At 66.5% G+C, this 1,554-nt stretch overlaps 1 protein-coding gene across 1 annotated transcript; it reads right to left on the bottom strand.

Moving 5' to 3' along the window:
- Positions 1-234: 234 nt before the first annotated feature.
- SCYGR8 (small cysteine and glycine repeat containing 8) lies at positions 235-825 on the bottom strand. The gene has a single exon (XM_085315370.1). It carries the CDS (start codon positions 820-822, stop codon positions 235-237), a length of 588 nt encoding a protein of 195 aa, XP_085171496.1. The 5' UTR covers positions 823-825.
- Between the last annotated feature and the right edge of the window lie 729 nt (positions 826-1,554).

Genomic DNA, 1,554 nt, shown 5'->3' on the forward strand with positions numbered 1-1,554 from the left:
AGCGGTAATTTTTTTATTGTCTCCACATCTGCACTGAGATGGAAATACAGGAGGCGAATTTATCACAGCGTAGCGTGCTTGAGCGTGACATTACCCAGGAGGATGAGGAACAGCACTTGGTTCTTCGCGCTGGGACGGTGGGTTGCACCTTCAAAGCATGCTACAGCCCAGGGGACAGCGAGAGGGGAAATCCGGGAATGAGGTTTCTTCGTTCGCCCCAACTCCTCAAGCCCGTTACTTTATCTTCCGGGCTGGCACTTTGCAGACCTGCTTTTGCTGCTGGCTCGGGCAGCACTTGGCCACGGGCRCGCAGCCCCGCTGCGTCGCGGGGGCGTACGTTTGCACCGGGCAGCACTGCTGGACGCGCCGCGCTGCTCCGCCGTAGCTCGGCTTCCCCGCCGGGTACCCCGAGCCGTGGCACGAGGACGACGACCCGGCGCCCGCGGCTCTGCCCGCCTCGTGGCAGCCTCCCCCGGACGAGCCGTGGCACCTCTCGGAGCACACCGACCTCCCGTAGCTGTTGCATCCCCTCGAYGGCCCGTAGCTGTACGTGGGCCTCCGGACGCAGCTCGACCCGCCGCCTCCGTGGCAGGAGCCAGCGTCGGCGTAGCCGCGGCACCGCTCCGAGCAGACCGGCTGCCGGTAGCCGTAGTGCCGGTAGTCGTGCCCGCTCATGCCCTCGACGCCTTCGCCCTCGCAGCCTGAGCAGGAGCCGTAGCCGTAGCGGAAGGGCGTGCGCCGGGTGTCCAGCCACGACCCCGAGGGACCGTACCACGTCGAGTTCAGGTTGAAGTAGGACTCTCTTCCGGAGGAGTAGATCATGTTCGAGCTGCAGGGGAAGACCTGAAAGACACGTGGCCGGATAGGGTACGTCTTGCGTTTGCACCCGCTCCACGTTCGCTTGCTTCCCCGCAGAGCTGCCTCGGCCGCCGGCGCCCCGGCCAGCCCCGCTCGCGGGGCTCCGAGGGCCGTTCCCGCGGCCGCTGGCCGGCTTAGGTCCGAACCCTCCTTCTGACCCGACCCACGGCCGTTTTTTACCCAGCAAACGGAGCAACCCCGGGGCGCGGTGGCGGGCGGCGATGCCCCGTCCGAGCCCCCGGCTGCCCGCCCCTCGCCTTCGCCCGGGGGCCAGCGCGGGCGCCCGGGGCCCCCCGACCTCCCGCGTCCCCCCAGGGCGGCCGAGCTCCGCCGGGCGCCTCCTACCCGGTCCGCGCGGGAAGGCGGCGAGGGCGAGGGGAGCAGCTTGTGAGAGGCCTGGGAGAGGGAGGCCTTTTATACGGCGTCAGGCCTTCCCCTCGCAAATGAAACACGCCGTAGGAACGAGGACTAAATTATTTATCGACAAAACATTCCCTCCGTTCGGGTGCTGTTCCCAGCGCTTGGCACGTTCTGCTCGGCTCATTATTCCTGATAAGCATCTCTTAATTACAAAGGAGTTACGGAGCAGGGCGCACAAAGGACTCGCCTCGTTAGGGCACACATCAGCTGCACGAGGCGGGTAATAACGAACTTATTCACCGGGGGAGGCGGACGGGCGCCCCGTGGCGCGGGACG

This window comes from Rhea americana, unplaced genomic scaffold (assembly GCF_003343005.1).
Source record: "Rhea americana isolate MKP2758 unplaced genomic scaffold, rheAme1 scaffold_429, whole genome shotgun sequence".
Classification (NCBI taxonomy): domain Eukaryota; kingdom Metazoa; phylum Chordata; class Aves; order Rheiformes; family Rheidae; genus Rhea; species Rhea americana.